The sequence below is a fragment of the Sceloporus occidentalis genome, unplaced genomic scaffold (genome assembly GCF_023333645.1).
Source record: "Sceloporus occidentalis isolate IW3139 unplaced genomic scaffold, rSceOcc1.0.p SCAF_5, whole genome shotgun sequence".
NCBI classification, from domain to species: domain Eukaryota; kingdom Metazoa; phylum Chordata; class Lepidosauria; order Squamata; family Phrynosomatidae; genus Sceloporus; species Sceloporus occidentalis.
In genome coordinates, this window is record NW_028316985.1 from 29,510,584 (window position 1) to 29,535,254 (window position 24,671).

Genomic DNA, 24,671 nt, shown 5'->3' on the forward strand with positions numbered 1-24,671 from the left:
AACCTTATTGCTGTTCTGAAAAGGCTGAAAACCTGGAATAGACCAGTCAGATATACAATATCTATATGTGTGTGTGTGTGTATATACACTGTTCCTCTCCCACTTTCACCTTGTGACAAAGATGTTAAGGGACTCACTCAGATGAGGTGGAGAGTGGGGTTACAAAGTGACACACACCGTTGTCAAATCTCTCTCACACTCCATTACAGTTTTTTAAACCTTTTTAAAAAATGATTCAGATTCAGATAAGTATATCCTGACCCACATGCTATTTGCCCCAACGTCCTAATGAAACGTAGCGCTGGGCTGCTGAAGTGCCAAAGGGATGCCCTCTTCTTTGGGAACGGGTGATGAAGAATTCAGTGTCACTTGCTTCGGTATCAGTGTCTTTTGGCTTGGATGGTAAGGATAGTCACAAGAAGAAAATCCAGTCTTCCATCCATATGCTCATTCACGAGAAAGTCCTATGCTGTGTGTGTCCAATGGAAAGCATTCATAAATCAGTATTCTTAAGCAACGTATGTGCCCTAACCTGTAAATAAACGCTCTGGAACACAATGGACATAGTCCTGAATAAACAGGCATCGATGTTCTATATTGTTCTGTATATGTGGGGTATATTGTGGGTAGTCGAAGGATTTCATGGTTTCATCCATAGTTTTCTATGGATTTTTCAGACTATGTGGCCCTATTCTAGAAGAACTTATTCCCGATGTTTCACCTGCATCTGTGGCTGGTATCTTCAGAGAATCATCAGGCAAAACGTCAGGAAGAAATTCTTCTAGAACATGGCCAGAGAAGGCTAAATGTCTCACAAACACAACAGTTCCCAGAACTCCCTAGCATTGAGCCAGAACAGTTCAGGTGGTCTCTGTATTATTTCTGCATTGTGTTTTGGCCCGAAGTCCCTTTTATCTCATATTTTGTTCATATTTGAAAATAAGGTCCAAAACACACAGTTTTAGGGAATCCTGGGAATTGTAGTTTATTGTGGCACCCGAACTCTCTCAGACAGAAGGCTAATGCCTCACAAAACTACGGTTCCCAGAACTCCCTAGCATTGAGGCAGAGCAGTTATTTCTGCAGTGTGTTTCTGGGCCTAAGTTCCTTTTATCTCAATAAAGCTATTCATATTTGAAAGTAAAGTCCAAAACACACTCAGTTCTAGGGAATCTTGGGAATTGTAGTTTTTATTGTGGCACCAGAGCTCTCTCTGACAGAAGGCTAAACGTCTCACAAAACTCCCTAGCCTTGAGGCAGGGCAGTTAAAGCAAGTGTCCAACTGCAGCGCAGGTGCAGCCCACTGTGGAAATAAGGCTCCCTGGGCTCCATCCTGTGGAAGGAACCCTGGGACTTGCAGTTGTTATGGTTTCTGAGGGTGGCAGACGCAGCCACCTTCATAAGCCAAGGGCCGCCAGTCGCAGTAGGGCCTTATGCTGAGAGGGAGCACGGTGACGTCACTCCCCCGGTGACGTCACCAACGGCCCTCAGCGGCAGCAGCGCTCTGGGAGTGCGGCGCCCGTTGATGACGTCACCCGCCCGCGCCGTTTGAGGCCTAGTCGTACTCCTGAGAGAGGCGAGAGTTATCATGGAGTCGACGTCAGCAGCGGGCGGCAGAGTGAGGGCGGGAGCTGCTAAGGAGGCGGGCCTTCCCGGAAGAGGTTGCCGCCGCGTGTCCGAGCGGGGAAGGCGGCTGCGGGGCCCGGTCTCTTCGTCTTCTTCTCCTCCTCCTCCGGAGCCATGAGTTGCCCAGTGACCTGCGCGGCCTGGGTGCCTCGCGGCGTTGCCAAGGAAACGCCCGACAAGGTGAGCCGTCTCCTTCCCTCTTCTGCTCACTTTCCTTCCTTCAGGAGAAGGGAGGCTGCCCCTCCTGGGCCCCGAGGAGGAGAGCGGCCAGTGGGCTCCCACTGCCCTGGGCCCAGGCTATTCAACATCGTCATCAATGACCTGGATGACAGAATTGGGGACATACTCATCAAGTTTGCAGATGACTCCAAACTAGGAGGAGTAGCTAATGCCCCAGAGGACAGGATCAAGATTCAAAATGACCTGAACAGACTAGAAAACTGGGTCAAAGCTAACAAAATGAAATTCAACACAAAGAAATGTAAGGTTCTGCACTTAGGGCAGAAAAATGAAATGCACAGATACAGGATGGGGGACACCTGGCTGAATGAAACTACATGTGAAAGGGATCTAGGAGTCCAAGTAGACCACAAGTTGAACATGTGTCAACAGTGTGATGCGGCAGCTAAAAAGGCCAATGCGATTCTAGAGCCTGCCTTGAATCCTGTTGTGGGAGAAAGGTGGGATATAAATCCTGGAAGTAAATGAAATAATTAATAAATAGGCCAATAGAAGTATAGTGTCTGGATCAGCAATCCCCAAACTGTGCTCTTTAAGGGATTTTGGACTTCAGATCCCAGGATCCCAGACTATTGGCCGACATGGCAGAGGCTTCTGGGAGCTGAAGTCTAAAATCTCTTAAAGGGTACCACAATTCAAAAAGGATGTTGACAAACTGGAGTGTGTGCAGAGGAGGGAGACCAAAATGGTGAAGGGTCTGGAGACCATGCCCTATGAGGAAAGACTTAGGGAGCTGGGGATGTTTAGCCTGGAGAAGAGAAGGTTAAGAGGTGATATGACAGCCCTGTTTAAATATTTGAAGGGATGTCATATTGAGGAGGGAGCAAGCTTGTTTTCTGCTGCTCCAGAGAAACACGGAACAATGGATGCAAGCTCCAGGAAAAGAGATTCCACCTCAACATTAGGAGGAACTTCCTGACAGTAAGGGCTGTTCAACAGTGGAATAAACTCCCTCAGAGTGTAGTGGAGTCTCCTTCTTTGGAGGTCTTCAAACAGAGGCTGGATGGCCATCTGTCGAGGATGCTTTGATGGTGATTTCCTGCATGGCAGAATGGGGTTGGACTGGATGGCCCTGGCAGTCTCTTCAAATTCTATGATTCTATTATTCCAGCTGACATGTCTCCATCCTACAGAATCCTAAGATTTGCAGTTTTGTGAGGCACTAGCATTCATTGGCAAAGAAGGCTAAAGACCTTGTAAAACGGCAAATCCCAGGATTCCATAGGATGCAGCTACAGCCCTTAGAAGTGAATCCCACTGTGGCAGAAAGGTGGGATATAAAACCTGGAAATAAATAAATAAAATAAGTGTTGTCAAACAGTATTATTTCCAGAGCATGGGTGTGCCCATATTTCAGGAATGGAGGCAGTGTTGCAGATTTTTACTGCCATCCTGTGCCTAAGTGCTGCTGAGAATGGCAGCCCTTGAAGCAGTGCTGATCCCTGGAGAGCTTCCAGGAAAGAAAGAAACAGTTGTAACCAGTGGATACAGATACAGTGCTGGTTCCTGGCACCTGATACAGTGGTCCCCCGGGTTACGAAATTAATTCGTTCCGCTGCCCTTTTCGTAACCCGGAAGACTTTCGCAAGCCGAATTGCCATAGGCGCTAATGGGGAAAAGCCGCGATTTGGTGTGAAATCGCGCCGAAAAGCACCAAAAGTTTTTTCGTAACCCGAAAAAACTTTCGTAACGCAGAACAGTTTTTTTAAATAATTTTTTTTCGTAACCCGGGAATTTCGTAAGGCGACGCATTCGTATCCCGGGGTACCACTGTATTAGCTTGTTTTCTCTGTATTAGAAATATTGATCTGTTAACTAACAGGGTCCGATTTGGTGTTTCTTAATGACGTATCCATTTTCCCCTAGCCACCTGGCAACATTTGATTATAATATTGATTTATAATTTTGCATGCTGTGTCCACTTTGCAGGTCCAACTCGACAAGGAGGAACTGAAGCGCTTGATCTCTGATGCCAAGGAGAGACTGCAGTAAGTCTTGACTATTGTGAAACATGATTGTGGGAACACTTGTGTTCTGCGTGGTGTATCTGCACAAAGTGTTGCAGAGTCATTGTTCTTAATGGTAGATGACAACTTGTGTCTTCTTGTAACTTCTAAAAATAGGTATACAGATTTGGTTGGATGGTCTGGAAGTACAGACATGCAAGTGAAAATATGAAAACAAAAGCTTCTTGTTGGCTTATTTATAGCTGTGGTTTCATACATGAACACTTTAGAACAGGGGTAGGTAACCTTTTTGAGTCGGGGGCCAGGTTGCTGTCCCTCAGACAACTGGGAGGCCGAAGCTGGGGGGTGGAGCTTCCATCATCCAGGGGCGGAGCCACATGCTGGGGGTGGAGCTTCCACTCTCCAGGGGCGGAGCCACACACTGGGGGTGGAGCTTCCACCAAAGCATCATCATCACCACCACCACCACCACTATCATTGTTACAGCAGACCTTTGTTACAGCACTTTGGAAAGTCACACTGTCTCACCTTCATAAATAATAAAAATAATGAAATAAAATAAAAAGCAATAATAAAAATAATGAAATAAAAAAACAAAAATAAGTTATATATTTTTAAAAATTAATGGAAAAAACCCAAGGCAGACCTGAAATGACTCACCTTTCCACCTCCTCCCCCTCTTTCTCCTCCTCCTCCTCCTCCTCTTTCTCATTGAGAGGGCATTTTGCAGAAAGAACAGCCAGGGCAAGTAATAATAATAATAATAATAATAATGTTACAAGCAAGGAAATTACTAAAATGCAATTGAAAATAAACTGCAGCAAGCATGCACACAGTTTCAACCTAGAAAAGCCACAGGGTGCTGAGAGGGCATTTTGCACAAAGAACACCCAGCTAACTCCCTCCCCCAATGAACCAACCTCTCGCCTTGCTGTGGCTGCAGCTGCTGCTCTGGCTCCCTTTCTCCCTCGCTCTGTACTCCTTCCTTCTGCCTCCTCCTCCTTTCCCTGCTCTTAGGGAGGAGGAGGGTGAGGTGGAGCCTGCTGCAGGCCCACTGCAGCCCCTGGAGCCCTGTTGGAGTGCTCCAGGGGCTGCACCGGGCCTACTAGACGAGCGCCGCCATTTTGTTTTTCAAAATGGCGGCTGAAGTCTCGCTTGACCTTTGCCATCCCTGAGGTCACGCGAGACTTTGGCCGCCATTTTGAAAAACAAAATGGCGCCCGGAGCGGCGCAAAAACGGGGGAAATTGGCGGCAATCGGTGGCAGGACTGCGCAGGGGCCGGCAGGAAGGCCTTGGCGGGCCGGATCCAGCCCGCGGGCCGTAGGTTGCCGACCCCTGCTTTAGAATATATTATTACATTTGTTCATTTTTTGTAAGTAATTTCCACACACTGACATTTTGCGTAGCCATAGGATCCAAAAATCTTGTATGAGATTCTTAAAGACTCTTTTCTGCCTTGTCTGTAGAGGAAAATTCCTATGAGCAGGAATATGAATTCGTCTTGGTCTGCAGTTTCAGAACAGTTTTAGATGTGTGGGGGTGGGTCAAGAGCACAATAAAATTCTGCTACGCAGGTGGTGGTCAGTATCCAATATGGAGTTAGCTGTGCTAACCTCACTGATTTCTGCCACTGTATGTCTAAAGAATGTGTCACAGTGAGTCTATGGATTTAGATGATGAGATGACTGATATAGAGAGTGATTGCTTCAGTTCAGGCTGAAACAAGATGCTTATTTGTAGAAGCTGCAGCCTTGTCACTGATTGGGAGAACATTGTTTTTTTTCCATGAAGACTGCTGCTGCCCCTCATTGCCAGTAGTATGCATGAACTTCCAGTAAACAGGTGTGAGATTTACAGCTAAATCCTTTACATTAGAGTGCATCCCACAGTGTTCCATAGAACTGGCTCCCTCATAAACATGAGTAAGCTTGGAGAGTCATTGGCAAGAAAACATGTGAAATTGTGTACATGGCTATGGTTCGAATGTTGACATTCTGTGCCATTAAACTGTGTGAAGTTTATGAATATATTTTTAATTTTTTTCTTACATAAAGGACAGAAGATAGTGATGATGATGAACACGAAGAGGCTTCAAGAGATGCCATGGATGTTACTGATGCTGGAGCAGGTACCTCTACTTCCCAAGAGGAGAACCCTGAAGAGTCTGAAAAGCTGGATGATGATGAACTGGCAGAATATGACTTGGATAATTATGATGAGGAAACTTCAGGTAACATTAAATTTCTTTCTCTGTCTCCCCTATTCACCATCACACTCTCTGAAACTTGTCATGGAAAGATATGAGTTTCCTTTGTGGGCTAAAATATACAGCTATGGCTGGTATTTATATAGGTATGTCAGTAGAAATGAGAGGTCTTTTAATGGAGTGAAAGAAAAAAAGGATTACAAAGTTTATGGGTGAGGAGTCTCATTTGAATTGCACTTGGCTTCAGCTGTTTTGAATTAAATGGGCACTTGGGATTGCTGGATCTTAAAAATCTCCCATTTTACTGCTCTGCGCTAAGATAAGAATCTCCATGTGCACATCCATACAATCCAGAGACTAAAGCATGAACAAGTAATGCTGTTAAGTTGCTAGTAAGAAGGTTCCCTTCAAATGACCTGCTCTGCTTTCATGCTTTCTGGAAATATCTGTCAGGTTGCTCTGAGGAACAAGATGTATCCTCAGTCTCATCTGACAAGGCTGTTCTTCTGTGTGGTTGTGAATTTCTTAATCTCTAACTTGGCCCTTAGATCCTCAGTGTGACCCATCTAACCACCCAGACAGTGCCTCTCCTTTCTCTGTGTGGGGAGGGAAACCATCACACAGAAAACAAGGTAGCCCATAGGAAAACAATCCAAAATTCTCCTAAGAGCAGCACCTTTATTAGAGTAACTAAAATATCGCAAAATAGTGTGCAGTCTTTTGAGTTCTTGAGAACTCTTCATCAGACAAGATATTAAAGTAGGTTGGAGAGAGAAAGAGCAGTCTGATGTTAAAATCGTGCAATCTGCATTTCAGTCACAATATTGATTTTCAGAAGTACATTCCTTCCAGCCCCTAGGTAGGACTAACCAATTTGGTTTCTACTGACTTAATTTAATTTTATGAAATTAATCTTTGAACTTTGTCAATATACAAATGACCTAGGTTTGTTTGTCTCCTGTTTGCCATGTGCTAAGGAGTGTGTTCTGTCTACAAATCCATGTTGCAATTAGAGTTTGAGCTTTCAAAAAATTGTAGCCCTCCAGATGGACATTTGCTGTTCAACAACATATGTAGAGCCACAAGTTGCCCGACCTTGTCAGTTGTCCATAACTTTCATGTCTATCTCATTTCAATTGCCGATATTAAAAAACATCTCCTCCAGTACCTGGGAATCGGTGTTAGATGGTCAGGAGAGGTCCAGAGAAGGAGATCGAAGTGGTATTTTCCCCTTTCCATCCTTCATTATATCCCCCTAAGTTTTACCCTTGACTTATCCAAGGGTCATATCAAAATCCATGATTTTGACCCTGAAACCTTCCCTCGACTTATACATGAGGTTGACTTGTACATGAGTATATATGGTAATAGTAAATATATTACAGTTACTTTCCCCATAGCTACTGCAACTGAAACCTTGTTTGTGGTCATGTGTTTTGTTTGAGGCTTTTTAAAAAAGTCTATCCGAGATTTCAAACTCTCTGGATTATTTGTATTATAATTGTATGCTTTAAATCAGAATACATTGGTTTCATTTTAAACCCTTCTTATGTTTTCTCTGGTGCCAAAAGCATCACACCAAAAGACTACTTGGGTCTAATCTGCACTGCAGAAATAATGCAGTTTGATACGTTTTCAGCTGTCATGGCTCAACACTATGGAGTCCTGGGATTTGTAGATTGTTGTGGCACCAGAGCTCTTTGACAGAAAAGGCTAAATATCTCACAAAACTAGAAATCCCAGAATTCTGTGGCATTGAGCCATGGCAGTTAAAGCTGTGTCAAGCTGCATTATTGCTGCAGTGCAGATTAGAGCTTGGTGATGCATTTTGACCCATAATAATTTCTCTCAGGAAACGGTCGCTTGTTAATTTTTATTATGCAATTTTGACTGACTCAGCCCAATTACTTGCAATATAAAATAGTGGACATTCCTTTATAGGTGCTGAGAGTCTTGGAGATACCCTAGCAGGTCTTACAGTATATGGAAGTAATGAAAATGATCCTTACATCACTATAAAAGATACTGTGAGTGGCAAAGCATAATTCTTTTTTTTTAATTTAAGAAAGGGGAAGGACAGCTGGAGTGTTCAGTGAAGGTGAATCACTCTTGAATGTGTACTGATATGATGACCAGTCATTTCCTTGTTGCAGGAAAATAATAGATTTTAGAATATTAAGTGACTCCTATCAGTATCTTTTGACACTGGACGATGTATTCCTTAGACTGTATACTGAATGTTAAAGCACTTGCTAAAATTTATGCCTTTTAGCTTCTGGAGAACATGCTTTTGAGAATTTTGCATTGGGGCACTTCATGTGTGCAGCTTTTTAAATACTTTGAAAGGCCGTTGTGATTTCAGTGGTTGTTTGGTTGCTGGTGCACTCACCTTTCATTTACTTTTAATTATAGCCGCATCTGGGTCTCTTTTTGCTGAAGGCAGCTTTTGAGATGGTTTCTTATCTTAATTTATATACTGTTTTCTTCTTGGTTGTCTAGGTCAGGGGCTAACAGAAGATAAATAGGATTTGCTGGTAGATTGGATAAATTGCAGTAGATCAACTAGATATTCAAATATCAAATGATTATATTACACTGACACTTTCTTTTCTATTAAATTAATCTGCTGAAATCAAGAAAGCTTGAAGGGAAAACCTATATAGGGACAGGAGTGAGAAGCATCACATTGGGCATACTGATCTGAGCTGCTTCTGAGATCTGGGCGACTGCATTGGAAAAAACCCACTAGAGTCCACACTCCTGCCAGATTTTGTCAGCTACTGCTGATTTTTCCACTGTAGAAAATTAGCAGAAGCTGAGATAGCTGTCTGTGGTTTAGGAAGGTGTTAGAATCCTCTATCATACCGTAAAGTCCTGCCCAAGAGCTGAGTATGTCTTTCCCTTCTAGAAGGGAAGACCAAAAGAAAGATTTTTTTAAAAACATATTTTCAGTTTGATGCCACCATCAGTTTTTATTGTTGTGGGAGCAGGGAGAGCAGCCTGTGGGACACATTTTGCCCATCCTGTTTTATAGCAACAGCATAGCAGTGCTGAGTTTTCTCCATGGAAAATGTGTAAAGTCCTTCTTTAATTTTAATCTCATTTTCTTTTAGGATCAGTATGAGTCGGAGGACTTTGTGATTAAACCCAGTGACAATCTTGTAGTATGTGGTAGAGTTGATAAGGACCATTGCAGTCTAGAGATACATGGTAAGTAAACCTTTTTGGCTTTTAATACAGTGTCAGAAAAGACTTGGATCTTTGGTTGTATAAAAATGGTTCCTTTTGTTTGAAATCTCAAAAGCTGTTTATCTTCACGTTTGGTTCTTTCTATGTTTTTAAGTGTTCGTAGAACTCAACTATATGTGGTATAAATGCAACTTCCAGCATCCCTGGTCAGCAAAGCCAAAGTTGAGCAATCCTGAGAGTTGTAATCCAGTAACATTAGGAGAACCACATGATTCTCACATTGGTATAAATACTTCCCTACGTTTTAGTGGGGAAATTGCTATGCTATTCCTTCATTTCTAAGCTGGTTTTCATGCATATATTGTAGTCAGAATGTTCCTTAATATGTGTCATGTTGTTGTTTTTGTAAACAGTGCATGTTTTAACTTGCTGTGATGCAATATACAATAGTGTGTGGTGTTACTTGGAGTTGCTGTCTCTGCATGCACACTGTGGTCAAGTGAAGTAAGACAAATTGTCCCGGTGCTATTTCCAGATCTTGTGAGAGAAGTTGATACATCTGTGTAAGAATTCAGGTTGCTCAGCTATGGATTTTCAGACTGGCATTGCAAAGCAGTACCATGATGATTCAGAATGCCTTCTGTGATGTATCAACACTAAATATACAAAACAAAAAATGTTGTGAAAATGTGAACTATTCCAGTATATATAGTCAACGAGTATCTTCACACATTGTTGTGGATGTGTAGCTGTTCCTTCCAGCTATGCTAATGCTAAACAATGGCTAAGTAAAATGGTGTCTCATATGTAAAATGCCAAACAAGAAGGGTGGTTTTTTAGACTTTTTTGGTGGGGGTGTACTTTCAAGCCATGGTTGGTTGAATCCATGGATAAAGAAATCATGGATATGGAGGGCTGACTATATGTGGAAAGCTAGTTTAGTGAAATTATTTGTCCATCTAGACCTATACGGACTTTAAGAAGGGACTTAGAGAAGGATATCAGTCAATTGTTACCTGATCATTTTAACTGGAAACACCAGGGTAGAAACTGGTAACATCTGTGTGCACAGCCATGGAGTTGTTGTCTTTCCTCTGTTGCTGGTACAGTCATTTGCCAAGTGTGTCTCTTGCTTTGGGTGATTGAATTATGTAGATACAGAGATCAGTAAATCAGATGTGCTCTAGTTTAATACTGGAAACATAAAGGAAGTACGTATAATTTTTTAATTTTTTTTTTATTTAGAATAACAAAATACAAACAAAGAAGATAGATTAGCGAAAGAGCATAAATAAAAACATCAAACATCATATTGACATACATACATGTGTAAAGTGTGTATAATTTAGGTTTCTCCAACCAGCTCACCACTAACATGTTGTGGTTTGTGAACAATTTTGAAAACCATCGGGGGGGTTTCTTTTCTTTCTGGGATTTCAGAGAAAGGTGGACTTGCCAGGCTTTGTTGGGCATGGTTATTCAGTCCAGATTTAAAATAAATCTACTGTCTTCACATTTAGATGCTGCATGTTTGTACTACTTTTACTCTGCACATTGGAGTGTGTGTTCTATTTCATACATTTTAATAGGAGGGGTGTGTTTTGTTGACTTGCCAACTTTCACTTTATTAACTGTGGGAAAATGTAATTATTTCAGTTTATAATCATGAAGAGGACTCCTTTTATGTCCATCATGATCTCATTTTATCTGCGTACCCATTAAGTGCAGAATGGCTGAACTTTGACCCTAACCCAGATGATTCTACAGGTGAGTTAAACACAAGTTATGTTTTAACAAATTCCACACTGGTGCTTTCTAGGTAGTAAGACACATCTTCCCACCACTGTCTCCTCTCCTTTCCCACCTCTGCCATGTCGTTTGTTTTGAATAATAAGGTAAAACGTTTTAGTAGGCCTCTTGACAGTTAAGGTCTATCTTCATTTAGTTATCTTTGTTGTGACATATAAACCCCTCATAGGTGATCCTGGCCTTGGCATTATTAGCATTTTAGCCATTTTTTGTTGGTACAGATGAGCAGCCTTTCCCTATTTCCCAGTATCTTACTTCAGATTATTGGTAGAATAATCTGCTTGTCATAATAAGCTTTTTCAAAATACTGTTTCTACCAGGCCATTAAAATACACTCATCCCTCCACATTTGCTGGGGTTAGTGTCACAGGACCCCCATGTATGTGGGAAAACCACAAATAATAAAAACACTACATTTTTACGTGAGAGAACACCTTTAGGAATCTCTAGGTCCTCCAATACAACTTTGTAGTATCTGCCAGACATTGACCATAGAATTGTGCTGGAGGAATGTTCTCTCTAGCAGTCTCTAGGTCTTTCAGTATGACTTTTGGTTAAAGTTGATCATAGAGTTGTGCTGGAGGACCTAGATATTTCTAGAAAGAACGTGTTAATAAAATCCATGCATAATCAAATCCACAAAAGTCAGTGCCACAAATGTGGAGGGATGAGTGTATTCTCTTTTGTCTTGCACAAGTTGGCAATGGCATACTTGGGTTTGTTCTGAGAAGACAGTAAGTAAAAGCATATGTGTAGATGCTTTCAAATCTATATTGGAACTACAGTGCTGGTTTTGGATATGGGAACCCTGGATTCTAATCCCCACATGCCTGTGAAAGTTACTGGGTGATCAAATTATTGTGTAGGAGCCTAATCAAACCCAGCTTAAAGCCTACACTGACTTCTTTGGATGAAACACAGGATGCAAATGTAACAATAAGCTTATCCTATCCAAATATTTGTGGAAAAGAGCATTGTGTTTTAATTGTTTCTAAGTGCCAGTTTTGTATTTTTGACATTATTATATTCTCTGGGTAGACAGGAGGAGCAGTCCACAAAAAAGGCCTTCCTCTGACATCATTAGGGGATATTGTGTCTCACTATTTTCTAATAAAAGGAATTATTTATGTACTTATTTATACATATAGCTCTGTCTTGCAAGAGCCAGCATTTTGTAATGGTTTGAGTGTTGGACTACAACTCTGGAGACCAGGATTCAAATCCCCGCTCAGCCATAGAAATCCAGTGGGTGACCTGGAGCAAGTCACATTCTCTCAAACGCAGAGGAAGGCAAAGGCATAACCCACTCTGAAGAAATCTTGCCAAGAAAGTTCTATGATAGGTTCACCTTGAGAGTCATCATAAATTGGAAATGAGTTGAAGACACACAACAAGAAGAACAAATCTCCGTCTTCTGTAAAGCAATATAGTTTATAAATAAAAATAATCCTGACATACCACTGATAATTTTAACATAATCCAGGCATTCAACTGATTGCACTGAATGTGCTCAGGAAATAACAGAACCGGCTGGTTAATTTGTGGAATGCATGAGATAACTCAAGACTACACTTAATGTTTCTCCAGGAAATTATATTGCAGTGGGCACAATGAGTCCTGTGATTGAAGTGTGGGACCTTGATGTAGTAGACTGTTTAGAACCAGTCTTTTCCCTTGGAAGCAAGAAAGGAAAAACAAAGAAAAAGAAAGGAAAGAAGGTAAGCTTAACAAGCTAGAGTAGGCTGCAATATATTTGAACAAGAACCCGGTAAAGCGCTTCTCTTCTTGTATCTAAAGAGCACAATCAAACCATATATCTTATATGTTTGTGTATTGGAGTGTTGCCTTGGAACAGTGTAGTTCTCTAGTCATATCTCTTTAGATTGAGGGTCCTTTCCCATTTGTCAGCTAAACTATGGTCAGTGTAGGGTCCTGTTATCACCTTGTCTGCCTGAGCATCCAATTTGTGATGATGGCAAAAACCAGATAGGCAGAGTTAATATCAACACTCTATTTAAGCATTTTTAAGTATTAGAATCTCAGGAATTTAAATGGGAAAATGTGGAGAATCTCTGGTAAACCTTTAGGCAATTATATGCATACATATACAAACATATATTGTTCCCCTAAGAAAAAATACGACAAGTAAAATATTATAAAGGAATGTGGTGGCTTAGTAGTTAAGATGGCAATTCTGGCGATTGGTTGATTGGAAGGTTGACAGTTTGAGGCCCGAGTGCTGCATGATGGGGTGAGCTCCTGTCACTAGTCCCAGCTTCTGCCAGCCTAGCAGTTCGAAAGCATGCAAATGCAAGTAGATAAATAGGTACCACTTAGGTGGGAAGGTAACAGCGTTCGGGGCAGTCATGCTGGCCACGTGACCACCGGATTCGTCTTTGGACAACACTGGCTCTTTGGCTTAGTAACAGAGATGAGTACTGCCCCCTACAGTTGGTTGCTACTAGACACTCATGTCAAGGGACTGCCTTTACCTTTAAGTAAAATTCAAAGATATAACTGTGTCAGTCTGTGGAATCAGTATGTAGAGAGATCTTGTAGCATCTTTGAGACTAACTGAAAGAAAGAATTTGGAAGCATGAACTTTCATAGACTTCTGGCTACTTCCTCAGGTACCTTTGGTGGAGTGGGCTACTTCATTTTGAATTAACATTCTCACATACCAGTGTCATATATATGTCTGCCCCAGGCTTCCACTCCACCATATGCATCTGAGGAAGTAGACTGAAGTGTACAAAAGCTAATGCTGCCAACTTGGTTTTTTCAGTTAGTCTTTAAGTAAAATGTTATCCTTTCATCAGAATCTTTATCTCTGTATCTCTCCAGCATTCTTCTTTATAGTTAATACTTGGAGGAACATTACCATCCTAAGTACCTTATACTTGATTATAAGTCGATCTCACGTATAAGTCAAGGGCAGTTTTAGAGGCCAAAATGATTTTGATATGACCCATGGATAAGTCGAGAGTAAGACTTAGGGTCATATAACAAAGAATATAAAGGATGAAACAAGGGGAAACAATGCCCAAGAACTTACAAAATTGCAGGAGGCATAACTGTTTGTGTTCACACTGAAGGATAGATAGATGAGAGAATAGAGGAAGATTAGTGCTTCTAGGAAGATTACACTCTTGCATTTCACCAGGAGATGGTTTCTATTTTTCTGAGAGTTAAAGTACAGTACTTACATTGACCCATAGATAAGTCGACTCAGATTTTTTGGGGTCAATTTTTTTGATTAAAATTTCTAGATTTATACATGAGTATATACAGTAATATAACTCAGCCATGTATTCATTTAGAAACACCATCTCATCTGTTGAGGAGCTACACATCTCTAACAGACATCTGTGAACTGGCAGGCATTCATGGGCTGATACTCTCAATATTATTAAATCCAAAATCTGTTACCTAGCTGTAAATGTCCAACACAGGCATTCATTACAAGTAGACCAGAACATACATCTATTTTAGCCTGTCTCAATAGTTTATCAACACAAAACAGCACAGTTGTTTTCAAACAGCCTTTTTCATACAGTAGAGAATGATGGCCAAAGCACTCTTAATTTTTCTCTCTTCTTGGCTTCTTTTATTCCCTCCCTAGTCTCAGCCCAGTCTATCAGGTGTTCTGTCCGGGTCAAATGAGATAAGAAAATCGCTAGTTAGCTCAGTTTATGTCAACAGTCATCTTCTCCAGTCAAATTATTAGCAATAATATAAAGAAACCCAGGTGTTAGATCATGGCTTTTTAGCTGCTTTCACCCAAATGTTGTAACCTGACTATGCCCTGTGTGCCGTTGGTCAAATTCATTCATACAGGGAGCATACAACTCCCTTGTTAAACCAGCTTCACTAGCTACTGGTTTGTTTCTAGGCACAATTCAAAGTGCTGGTCATGACCTGTAAAGACTTATATATCTAAACCCCTGTCTGAAAGACTATATCTCAGATTCAGCCCTTGGCATCTCCAGGTTAGAATGGTAAAGATTCCATTCCAGCTGAGGTCTCTTCAAGTCAGCATACTTTATAAGTAGAGTAGTTTTAGGTTTTACTTTAACAGCTGCAAAAAATTATGTAGAGGAGAATTATAGATTTTAAAATATGTAGAACATCAGAATTAATCAGAAAATAAATGTTAATTTTTATATATATGTGGAAGATACGCAAATTTGTTAATTTTTTTAATGAAGGGTTTATCAAAGGAAGACAATCAAGAAGGCCATACAGATGCAGTTCTTGACCTTTCATGGAATAAACAACTCAGGTAAAAAATAATAATGTAATGATATCTTGTAGAAAGATTTTCTCCTTCACTATTAATTGGTTTTTTTTTGGGGGGGGGGGTTACCTCCCTCCTACTCTTGAGTAGGAGAAATGGACTTCAAATTTCTGTATGTGTGTTGCGTGCCTTCAAGTAATTTTTGACTTATGACTACCTTAAGAACATCATGAGGTGTTCTTGCAAGATTTGTTCAGAGGAGGCTTGCCATTGCTATTCCTGAGGCTGAGAGAGTGTGACTTGCCCAAGTTTGCCAGCTGAGTTTCATGGCCGAATGAAGTTCAAACCCTGATCTCCAGGAGTCATAGTTCAACCTTCAGACGACTATGCTATGCTGGCTTCCACATCACACTGGCCCCAAAATTCTTCCAGTTGCCAATACTCACTGATACAGGGCTCCCCAACATTCACCGACTGTTAGAAATCACAGAGGGAATTAATATGCCCTCTTTGTTATTTCCTACTTTTCAGAGACTTGCCCTCCCTATTTCCCACAAAAGATGGGAACTACACACATACATACACAAAGCCACCAACACCAAGCAAAGGCATGTGAAGAGAATGCAACAGAACGAGTTTATTTTAAGCAAGTTATTATCATATTAGCTGTCTACATCTAATCTGACAGCGCTAGAGCAATTTTGCCACAAAGAATGAACAAAGGTTGCACGATCCAGATGCACAAAGCTGACAAGATCTGCATAGGAAGATCGGCAGTTGTAATTGCTGCCAAAAGTGTTTCTATCATGTATTGACTTTGTGTTGAATACATATGCAACTAACAAGCACCACTTGGGTTTTTTTAACATTTAACTTTGAGGTAAAAAATAAGACTTTGTGTCTTCACAGTAGATTTTGCACGTTTCATTTCAGTTTCAGGTTGTAACATAACAAAATGTGGAAAAATCAAGGGTGTGTGAGAATACTTCCACAAGGCATTATATCTGGCACTGGTCTCTGTGGCTGCAGAGCTGGTGACTTATATAGGAATAATTGAAAGTTATGCCTGCATATTTCCTGTTTCTGGTTATTGTGGGTGGAAGTAGTGAACACTGCATTCACAACAGCTCTGCCACAGTTCTCATGCTTTTTTTCAGACAGATTGCTACTGCTATTTAATTAACAGAAGAGGACAAGGGATAGAGTGTGCCCAGCTCCTTTGTGCCCAGCTGCAAGAACATACCGTAGTCAGAAACCTTTTAGCTGCTCCCATCTCCCCTGGCTACTGAATGGCACGAGATGGAGGGGCAAACTGGCTGTAGGATGGTAATTGAGGAGTTCCAGGAGGAAGGAAGATATGGGGTTCCATCTGGTGGAGCTTTATGCCCTGACACCTCCATCTAAGATCTCAGCCAAGATCAATAGATAAGAGGTGTGGCCAACTGGCAACTTCTGTTTCTAGAGTCTTCACAGTTTATTAAAATAAAAATGGCTCTTTAATGAAAATATTTTTATCCTCAGCTCCCATACAGTGGTGTTCTTCTAAAGGTTGCTACTTCCTATTTGGTTAATCAGATAACTTGGCAAAAAAGAACTCAGTGGTTCAATTTCATAATCTTCTAAACTGAAATACCAGATTAAGGCAGTGGATTACATCTAGTCTTTCCCAACTTTGGTAGGTTGTTAAGATGGTCAGTGGCCATTTAAGTGTAACTCATGCATTTCAGCAAGTGGCTGAACTTTTTATTTATAAACAAACAAATAATAGAACCAATTTTTTTGTCTTTGGGCAACGCTGATGCATGTTTCTAAAACAAAGGTAGAACTGAGATGAGACAAATGTACATGGGCTATGTGTGCACCTGCCCTTGGGCTTTAATGATACAAATCAGTGATATTTGTTCTTCCAGATCTGTGTTGGCGAGTGCATCAGCTGACCATTCTGTAATTCTTTGGGACATGGCCAGGGGCACACCAGCAGCAAATCTCTCTCTTCATACAGACAAGGTATGTTCCTGATTCCAGAAGCATAGCCAGATTCATTTCTTGTAGCAACCAAAACAATCAAAACCTAAATCCAGTTCTTCTAATGGCAACTACAGAAAACCCTTTGAATGAGTGGAACATATCATATATACTCAATTATAAGTCAAGAAATGTATGCCCAAAATTGACCCTAAAATCCTGGATTGACTTATATATGGGGTCAGTACAGTAATACTGCTTAGAAAGGTCCTGAAAGAAGCACTATCCCATGTGTTTCATCAGTAATTTTTGTAAGAGCTGCCAAGCAGGAGTGTGTGTGTGTGAAATCCAATCTGATGGTAAAATATTCTCTCCTCCTCCTCCTCCAGATCTTTTCCCCCACCAAACATCTCATCCCCCCATTCCTTCCATTTTCAGTCTAGTGTTAACCTTCTCTCCCCATCAAACAACCACCCCATTTCCCTCCAGTTCCTTCCCTTTTCAATCTGATGTTGTTTTCTCCCCATCAACCACACAATTTCCCTCCAGTTCCTTCACTTTCCAATCTGATGTTAACCTTCTCTCCCAACCAAACAAGGCGAATAGCTCGTAATTTTTGTTTTGAACTATAGTTTTGCAAGGTAGTAAGATAGAGGCAACTCAGTGAGTTGTCACCATTTACCTCGCTGATAATTCAGGCAGAACATATTTTCAGAATGCAACATTCTCCATTCTGCATCTTGATTGCAAAGAGATGAGTGCATAACTAGAGCTAACTAGAACTCTAGATTTCTTCTTTTTTGTCCCACATAAGTAGTTTTTTTTAATGCACTATTTATTTTATATGCTAAAGTATGTATTGCTCAAAGCCAACAGATAACCAAATTAGTAGAAGAACATTTTGTCAAAGAATTCCATATAACTGGAATTATTTAAAAGCTATGGAGTGTGAAACTGGATTTCAATGTATTGTTTTAAATCTGATATCCGTTGTAGGTGCAGACACTACAGTTTCATCCCTTTGAAACACAGACTCTGATTTCTGGTTCTTATGACAAGTAAGGAAGGACATACTTTGTATTCACTTTTTCATTTGTGGAATTAGATTTGCATGATTGTTGAGGAAATACAGAAACCATAAATGTAATATAAAGTGGTTTTGCCTTAGTGTTAACATTCCAGTATAGGGTTCCATTTATTATTTCATGGCCATTGTGTTTCTAAAACATTGAATTATCTCACTTCTAGGATTTTTTACATGATTGCTAGAAACACTCCTCAATGAATTCTTAACTATAATGAACACTGATTTTGCCTGCATTTTTATACAAAATTTCTCGTAACATGTTTTATTGAAATCAGTATGATTTGATTCTGAGTAGACTTTCCTCGGACTGCACTGTTTTTTGTCTTTTCAGCAAGGGTGGGAATCATGCTATTATAATTCACAGCAGCCCCTAGCCAACATAACCAATAGTAAGGAACCTAGTCCTACAACATCTGTAGGGCCTTGGGATTCCTATTCCTGCTTTGCAATCTTAATGGTGTCTGTAAGTTTTCTTCAGTAACTTGCTTAGCATATGGCAGCTTTTTAAATTCAGCTTCTTTTGAAAATGATGCTGTCTACTTTGGATGCATACATTAATGTTAGTTTATAATCTGATACCCAATATTCTGATGATTCTTTTCAGATCAGCCATTTTGTATGACTGCAGAAGTCCACAGGATAATCATAGAATTTGGCGTTTTAGTGGACAGGTTGAAAGAGTGACATGGAATCATTTTTCCCCTCACCATTTCTTAGTAAGTATAAGGCTTTCTGATGGCTTCTAATGTCTTTTTAGTTTCACTCTATTTACATTTCACCTGCTAACCAAAAATATTGAAGGTGTATGATAAAATGTAATAAGATATACAATTCAGACCACAGTACAATAACCAACTAGAAATAGGTTAAGCTGCAAACATGTAGTAATTTTTAATACTTTACCTTGGTCGGTGACATGTTCTGCTAAAGGGATACTTTAAGAAAATAAGAAGAGGTGGGACAGAGATTCAAGATTAAGTGCTACTAACTATGAAAATTTCTTATTGTCATAAATGCGGCTTATCCATCATAATGCCTCTTCTTTCTCTTTGTCTCTCTTCTCCTCTTCTCCCCTTTCCCTTTCCTTCTGGTTTTGGACAAATAGGAGGCCAGATAGCACCACCTGTCTGGTTAGATTTGGCCTCTTATTGATTGCTTGTTTTTTGAAAGTGTCATTTTCCCCCCTAGGCCAGCACAGAAGATGGATTTGTATACTGTCTAGATGCCCGTTCACATAAACCAGTCTTCACAATGAAAGCTCATGATGAAGAAGTATCTGGTAATTTTTTTTCTTCTTTCCTTACAGCTTAAGCAAATGTTAAGTTTTGTCATTACATTATCTCCAATATAAATGGCTTCTTTTCCCTATATATCACTCTTGAAATAACTGTGTACTTTCCACTGTGTTGTGTGTGAGAGCTGTACACTTCCTATTTCTTTTAAGATCCTAACTAGGCTTCTGTTTAGAGGTAGATCAGATTTTTTTTAAAAAAAATCCCTTGCTTTTACCAGTGGAATGAAATAACTTTTTTTTTTCTTTCGGTATTGCTGACCCTGGCATTTGGGGAGCACTTGAATCAGATAATTTTGGGGTTCCCTCAACTCAGGGCAACTTCAGGGGAAGTCAGATATTTTCTCATGTTGCGTCTGAATACCTGGGAGCTGTGTGCATTGAATACAGTGGTCCCTTTTCAAGGGAAGGGATCCTGCTCCATATTCAGTCTAGATATGGCTTTGACTTAAGCTCCTAATAAATTATTTCTTTGAATTTTACTACACAGTAAAAATTATGCTTTTTTTTTCAGGACTACAATTAAGCAGCCAAATCAAAGGATGTCTTGTTACATCATCAGCAGATAAATATGTGAAAATCTGGGACATTTTAGGAGACAAACCTAGTTTGGTACATTCCAGGGATATGAAAATGGTAAATTCAGTCTTCTTTTTGAAACTAATCAACAGTTTTTTGTTGTTGTGGCTGCTTTTAGAAGTGTCCTGTATTTAATAATTCAAGTGAATCCGGAGCAAATTAGTCTTAAGAATTATCTATTGTTAATGACGTATCGCACAATTGGTTCAAGTCCTATAGCATAAATTAAACAGCAAGTTGTAGACTAATAACATATTTTGGAGCATACATGAAGGGCAGTTGGATCCTTTACTGCCTTGGCATACTACTGACTCAGAAATGTAAAACTCCAAAGGTGGTAATTTCAGAGAATAAATACAGCTTCAAGAATAATTGTCTAAGTGTAAGCTGGAAGGACTTTATGAACTTGCAGTGATGGCAAACGTTTTAGAGACTGAGTGCCCAAACAGCAACTGAAAACGCACTATTTATCACAAAGTGCCATGTCCCTCTGGCTTTCTAGTAACAAACTCTGGCACAAACTATGCTGGGGCAACAGCATGTCTGCCCACAGAAAGGGCTCTGACTGCCACCTCTGGCACTCATGCCATAAGTTCACCACTACCGAAAGGGCTTACTCAAATGGGATGTGAAAGCCAGTTCCAGTTTTATATGGGGACATCCATTTTTGGATGAGTTGCACTGCTCAAGGTGATTTTTACTCTAGATTAGGAACTCTTGGCTCAACCTTCCAGTTGTATCTGTAGCAAAGCTAGACAGATTACTATAAAATTAGAGTATAAGTGTGGAAAAGGTAATAAAAATAGATATTCCTGCCCATGGAATACAGGAAGTTTCTGGAATGCAGAGTAGGTAACCAATTGAGGAAAAAGTGCAGCTGTTAGAATTGAGCTGAATATCACTTTCATAGTAGATCAACATAGACCTTCATGGTTAACTAATCAGCATTCCAGCCTTAGCCTGGTTTGAAGGAGACATCTGTGAATGACATCGTGAGCAGAGTTGGAAAAATAGTCTCTGGTCCAAAACACACTGCAGAAGTAATCCAGATTGAGACTGTGTTAACTGCCCTGTCTCAGTGCTAGGGAATCCTGGGGATTGTAGTTTATTGTGGCAGCAGAGCTCTCTGACAAGTGGCTAAATGTCTCACAAAACTACAGTTCCCAGAACTCCCTAGCATCGAGCCAGGGCAATTAGAGTGGTCTCAAACTGGATTATTTCTGCAGTATGTTTTGGACCTCTGATCACTTGGTCACCAAACCCTTCTAAAATGGGTGGGGAAACCATGACCCACAAAACCCTTGGAGTCCTCCAATACCCATGGACCCCCCCCTTGAAAAACAATTGAAGAAAAAAATGAAAACAGTAAACCACTGAAACCTTTATGATGATGATTTGACTCCCCCCTCACCTGCAACTACCCCTACAAAGAACATTCCCAGAGCCTTGGGATGATTGGTGGAACTAGAAGGTCTGATGAGTGAGTAGTTAGTGACCGCCACCCTATCTGCAATTGTCAGTCTGTTTATTTCTAAATACTGCATTTAATTTTATTATTAATTTGGCCTTTTTTCATTTTCCTCCAGCATTTAAGAGGGCAAAATTAATACATATACTTTGATAACATAAGGCGCAACAGATTGAAACTGCCTTTAATACAGAGAACTTTTCACAATTTTGCTTGAACAGCATCAATGTTTTTTTTAATTTAATAAATTTGCCAACTAGAACAATTTTATATGCTACAGAAGGCTTAAATTCTCAGTTGGGAAACCTATTTCTAGCACACAGCTAGTGTTCCCAGCCCCAACATGTCCAGTTCTGTTCATTGGAGAGCAGGGAATCAGACAACACAACAGGTATCTTCGGGGACCTCCAGGGGTCCTTGCAGATGTCCCCACAGTATGTCCAGCTGCAGGAGAATAGCAGAATATTTCATGGTCCCCAATGAAATATAAATGGTCATGTTGTGGTTTTGCATTGCTTAAAATGTGTGTTTGGCAGAATTGTGGACACTGTGATATTTGTAAAGAATTCTGACCTTTACAACAACTCACTAATAGGATGCCAACCTTGTTATCAATGAAGTATTTTATGTTGCTAAAGCATTAAGTTAATATGAAAAGTACTTTATGTCTTTCAGGTTTCCCCATATTTTTCCGGTGGATAGGGCAGGGGGAAAAAAATTACCTCATGGCTTCAGACTTTTAAATCTGTAATTATGCTTTACATCTTCTGTGTTGAAAAGGGGGAAATGACAAATCCTGAAAATCAATTCTGTGTTTCCTTCTTATCCTGCAAGTAGGGAATATAAAGGGAATGTAGAATTAGGGAACGTAGTATTAATAGGTCATTGCAGGATCACAAAGAAATCATGCTTGCTGGACTTCTGCCCCCAGGGTGTCCTCTTCTGTGCAGCTTGTTGCCCAGACTTCCCATTTGTCTATGCTTTTGGAGGAGAGAGACAAGGACTACGTGTGTGGGACATAAGCACAATTTCTGCAGGTGATTAATTCTCATTTATGTTGGTTCTAGTCGTGTGTTTTATCCTATGAAAGTGGAGTCTGTCATGTATTATGCCAATCATCAGATGAATATAGGTCACAAGAGGTTAGCAAAGTAAGGGCTACACTATCACTTATGTAATTAACCTCAGTAAGGATCCTATTACAAAGTAAGGCTATGAGTCCGTTGTGCACTGCTGAACAGTATAGGATTTGGTTTTCCAATCTGATGTCTTCCAGATGAACTGTATTGCAACTACAGTTTTTTGTGGGGGGTTTTGGGCTATGTGGCCGTGTTCTGGAAGAATTTATTCCCAATGTTTTGCCTGCATCTGTGGCTGATATCTCTGGTGCAGACAAAACATCAGGAATGACTCCTTCCAGAATACAGTCATATAGCCCGAAAAATCCTCAAAAAAACTATGAATGCTGGCTGTGAAGGCTTTCGACTTTACATTGTATTGCAACTACTGTTATGGAGTGAATTACAGTTCACAACATCTGGCAGTGGTTTGGAGAAGATTGGTGTAGGAATTTCTCATCTTCTCTTTCCAGTATCTCTTAACATGGTTATGCCCATTGCCATGTTTCTCTGAGTATTGAGGATTGTGGGGGTATACTTTTGCAAAATAACAGAGCAGAACTAAAATATGGTGTCATGTGTTAATATGACTTGTGAGATAATTCCTGTTGTTAATGCATCATACCTGTATTAATTCTAACATTGCATATTCTGGTTTGTTACAGTGGATGAAGTTTTTGGAAACCGACAGAGGCTAGTAGTTGCCCAAGCAAGTCATGAAGCTGAAGAAAAAATTTCTGCTAACAGTGGCAAAACTATAACAGAATCATGATGTAGCTTAACTTTCTATGTATTCAAAACAAATATAATTTAATACCATGACTACTATTAAAATGTCTATTTTTTTCTTGAAATAAAGGTGGGGCGCAGACCGCCAAAAAGAGGCGCCTCCTCGGCACCTCTCTTTGCTGCACAGGAGCGCTGCTGCCTACAAATGGCGAGGAGCTGCAAAAAGCGGCTCCTTTTTGTGGTGGCGCAAAGCGCCATAGACACCTCAGTTACGTCGCAGCTGCGCAGTGCCATTTGTAGGCAGTGCAGGTGCGATGTAATCATTGTGCACGCCGTTTGTATGCGCTGCGCAACTGCGGCGTGCTGATGACATGCTTGGGTTGTGGGGCGTGTGCACGCGCCACCCCGAGGCAACCCTAGCACATCATGGGCGCGCTGCAAAGGGCCCATCTATACAGGGCCAAAGAGCTGAGGCTTGCTTTGTAAGCTCTTTTCCTGAAGAGCTAAGCAGTCACTGTAAATCCAAGGTAGGAATCATGCAGCCATAGCATCGTGAGGAATGCTGGAAGTTGCAGTCCAGCATCTACACAACAGTGGGATCAAACAGACTGGCTATTTGGAGAGGCCGCTCCCTGTTTGGTGTGGGATTGCAACAAACAGATGCTATGGACTGCCAGCAAGGACCACTTTTTTTGAGCTGGCTTTGGGTCCCCTTAGGCAGCTGCAGAACAGCCTCAGCTCGAGCAAGGGGTCTGCGTTATCTGAACACCATGGTCCTGGATCAGCCTGAAGGTGGCACTTTTGGCCCATCTATTTCAGGCCTGCATGATTATCACCCCCACCTAGTATAAATATTATGATGCTTGGTAATAACATATTAGATGGTCATGCAGCTACTTTGTTCTCGATAAGATGTATGTCTTAAGCTTTATACTTGGCTGGGGGGGTCTCTTAAGAATGCAATCTAGGCAAGCTTGCCATTTATCTAGAAGGGTAGGATATGTGAACCCTTCAAACTTATTGGACTATATCTCTTAGTAGCTCTAGCCACTGGGTAGCTGCAGGTTCAGCATAAATGAAAGGGTCTTCTCTCACCTTTGGAGGAGCTACAACTTAGGAACAGCATTAGTATCACATTAATTAATCTTCTATTACAGAA

General features: G+C 40.7%; 2 protein-coding genes across 7 annotated transcripts in view; one reads left to right on the top strand and one right to left on the bottom strand.

Annotated features, from left to right (window-relative positions):
* Positions 1-1,533: 1,533 nt before the first annotated feature.
* Positions 1,534-23,617, top strand: PWP1 (PWP1 homolog, endonuclein). Of its 4 annotated transcripts, none has more exons than XM_089528054.1 (15): positions 1,541-1,806; positions 3,796-3,854; positions 5,889-6,064; positions 7,982-8,067; positions 9,154-9,250; positions 10,886-10,996; positions 12,626-12,756; positions 15,247-15,320; positions 17,186-17,282; positions 18,237-18,298; positions 18,932-19,043; positions 19,516-19,606; positions 20,133-20,254; positions 22,597-22,702; positions 23,449-23,617. In XM_089528054.1, the coding sequence occupies exons 1-15, from the start codon at positions 1,741-1,743 to the stop codon at positions 23,553-23,555; spliced, it is 1,497 nt and encodes a 498-aa protein (XP_089384180.1). In that variant the 5' UTR covers positions 1,541-1,740; the 3' UTR covers positions 23,556-23,617. The 4 variants fall into 4 exon arrangements, with proteins under 4 accessions (XP_089384183.1, XP_089384180.1, XP_089384181.1 ...); XM_089528055.1 differs by having other exon boundaries at positions 1,543-1,806; positions 5,889-5,962; XM_089528056.1 differs by lacking the exon at positions 1,541-1,806 and adding an exon at positions 2,089-2,107.
* The window catches only part of PRDM4 (PR/SET domain 4), a 33,423-nt gene continuing 19,102 nt past the window's right edge, over positions 10,351-24,671 (bottom strand). The window contains exons 13-14 of one of the 3 annotated variants that reach the window (XR_016281511.1): positions 22,388-22,492; positions 10,351-10,423 (exon numbers count right to left, since the gene is read on the bottom strand). Coding sequence is in view for 2 of the 3 variants with exons in the window: in XM_089528051.1 (XP_089384177.1) it covers positions 22,417-22,492 (76 nt within the window). In the remaining variant the exon portion in view is untranslated. Of the gene's footprint in view, positions 10,424-21,676; positions 22,493-24,671 lie in introns of those variants that run through there. The other 2 variants (XM_089528051.1, XM_089528049.1) reach the window with 2 other exon arrangements.